A 2,638-nucleotide genomic window follows, 5' to 3' on the forward strand; every position below is an offset into this window, starting at 1 on the left:
TTTTTGCTGTATGCGGGCCTCTCACTATTGTGGCCTCTCCTGTTGCGGAGCACAGGCTCCAGACACGCAGGCTCAGTGGCCATGGCTCATGGGCCTAGCCACTCCGCGGCATGTGGGATCTTCCCAGACCGGGGCACGAACTCGTGTCCCCTGCATCGGCAGGCGGACTCTCAACCACTGCGCCACCAGGGAAGCCCTTCTTCTACTTTTGACAAAGCCATTTAGAGAGGAATCATAAAGCTGAAGTTCAGGGAGCAAAGGAATGAATAACAGACAGCTTAAGCAATCTGCTCCTGAACACCCAAGACAACTGAGAGTGGCTCTCTCCTATGAAGCACACCAGGTCTACACTGTGACAGTGATGAGGCAAATGGAGAACTACTTTTGTTACTATTTCAACATACAAAACAACGAATGCAGTAAAATCAACACTGTGGAAATACACACAAGGTTATACAATATATGAAAATAATACAGGCAACCAAATGTTCTTGTCTATCGTTGAGCCTGAGAAATAGAAATGCAAAATCACATTCACTGCCGTGTTCTCAATATTTAGTGACACTCACATTTTGTGAAAAAACAGCCAGAGCTTTATTTATGAGCAAAAACTTGAGTAGCTAAAATGTGCAAATAATTCAAAATATTTTATTTTATCCGTTTCATATCAATTTTCTTTTCTCTCCAATAAACCTTTATCAAGTTACCAATCATTAGGTTAAAATGTCTTGCCTCCTCTAGGAACAGGAATAAGCACAAAGATAGCAAAACAGAAGCCACAGAAAAGAAAAGAAAGCCAAGCAAAAGAGTATAGAGAATAACAGTAGCCACAGTTGAGGCTTCAACGAAACAAGTAAAGCTATACTTACCTTTCAAGTACAGGGGGTATTACTAACTCCGGTCTCATGAGTGCAAGATTCTGCAGAGCCTGGGCTGCTTCTAAACTACCAGTTTTGCTAAACATAGCCAAGAGGACAGGTTGAATAATGCATTGTACAAAGTCTGTAACATCTTGATCAGTAAGCTTATGGCTATCAGGCACAGGAGTTAACCAAGAAGGCTTCTTGTATCTTTCACGATGTAATCTTCTAACAACACTGTTTGGCAACCGCTGAAGTAGTTTCATTAACTTGTTCTGGGGACACAGAAGCAGAAGGTCCTAGGTAGGTTCTAGTTCCCCTATAGATATTCATAGTTCCTCTCTACCCTCCCAAGTAAAGATTTTTAAAATAACAGCTTGTATAATCTTTCTTTTTTCGACTACAACCTTTTTATTTTTAAATTTTTATTGAAGTATAGTTGATTTACAACTATACTGTGTTGATTTACAACACAGTGTGGTGTGTTAATTTCTGCTGTACAGCAAAGTGACTCAGTTATACATATATATATTCTTTTTCACATTCTTTTCCATTGTGGTTTTCACAGGACATTGAATATAGTTCCCTGTGCTATACAGTAGGACCTTGCTGTTTAACAGCTTGTATAATCTTATTACAAAGACCTGTATGGCCTAACTAGATAGAATAAAATACTCTTATCAATTAATCATTGATAATAATTAATAAAGATGTGTTTCAAATTTCAGTTTTAATTTCTAGCACCACATGAATCTTCCATTACGTGAAAAGCCATTTTAACCAGGCAACTTAAAAACAAACAAATAAACAAACAAAAAAAACTAACATGATAAAACTGAAGAGATGATTCCATGGGTTTGTGGCATTTTGTTACCAGTTACCACACTAGTATTATCTTTATTTCTGTATGTTCTGTGAACACAGTAACTTAATGTAAACGTGATCATTGACATATAGCCAAATCTTAGACAAAGGACAGAAAATGTATCATAGGTTAAACAATAGGCAATAGTTACATGTGACCATATCTTAAAAAATTCCAAACCCTAAGAGTAAAAAAATGAACATTACTCACCAGCCAGCGGCCATTATTTGAAGGATGGTAAAAAGATGTGATGCTGTTAAACAAACCAGCCAAATGTTTTTGCACTAGCTTACTTGGTCCACCCTGTTCAGATAAAAGAGCAAAAATATCAGTACCCACGTTATCTGTAAAACTGAAGGGGTTAACAGGTCCAGGCCTATATACAGATCTCTTAACGTGGCTTATATTCATCCTGCTGGCAAAAATCAATTCTACCTCTAAATAAAAGTCAAAAACAATTCCCGGATGAACTTCATACAAATCAATCCAAGACAGTCTACTAAAAATAAGGGCAAATAAATAAATAAAATTAAAATAAAAAATAAAGGCAACTTACTGAAACCAAATCAGAAAATGGAAAAGGTACCTTTCAATTTAGAATAACAATATCTTTTACTCTTTGCAGTTAAATAATTTTTCTCACTAAGATTACCATCTTAAAATAACCAACTGTGGCAACAGTAAGCATAAAAAGCATTCCTTAAAAGATTCAAGAAGTGAAGAAGTTCTCACAGCAGGAAATAAGGAGGTGAGAGTTACATAAGTGCATTCAAATATTTTATTATTACTTCTAAATGTTTCAAGTGATTAGACCTGTTATATGTGACTATATTGTGATTCAAAAAAGGAAAAAAAAATTTTCCCTTAATCTGTTACCAAAACAGCCAACCAAACAACCAAGGAACCTGGGCTG

General features: G+C 36.3%; 1 protein-coding gene across 1 annotated transcript in view; it reads right to left on the reverse strand.

Annotated features, from left to right (window-relative positions):
• Positions 1-2,638, reverse strand: part of PSME4 (proteasome activator subunit 4) — a 73,875-nt gene that overhangs the window by 51,859 nt on the left and 19,378 nt on the right. The window contains exons 8-9 of the mRNA XM_024742009.1: positions 1,936-2,028; positions 870-1,135 (exon numbers count right to left, since the gene is read on the reverse strand). Coding sequence (XP_024597777.1) covers positions 870-1,135; positions 1,936-2,028 — 359 coding nt within the window. The remainder of the gene's footprint in view (positions 1-869; positions 1,136-1,935; positions 2,029-2,638) is intronic.

This window comes from Neophocaena asiaeorientalis, unplaced genomic scaffold, assembly GCF_003031525.2.
Source record: "Neophocaena asiaeorientalis asiaeorientalis breed wild unplaced genomic scaffold, Neophocaena_asiaeorientalis_V1.1 scaffold932, whole genome shotgun sequence".
NCBI classification, from domain to species: Eukaryota; Metazoa; Chordata; class Mammalia; order Artiodactyla; family Phocoenidae; genus Neophocaena; species Neophocaena asiaeorientalis.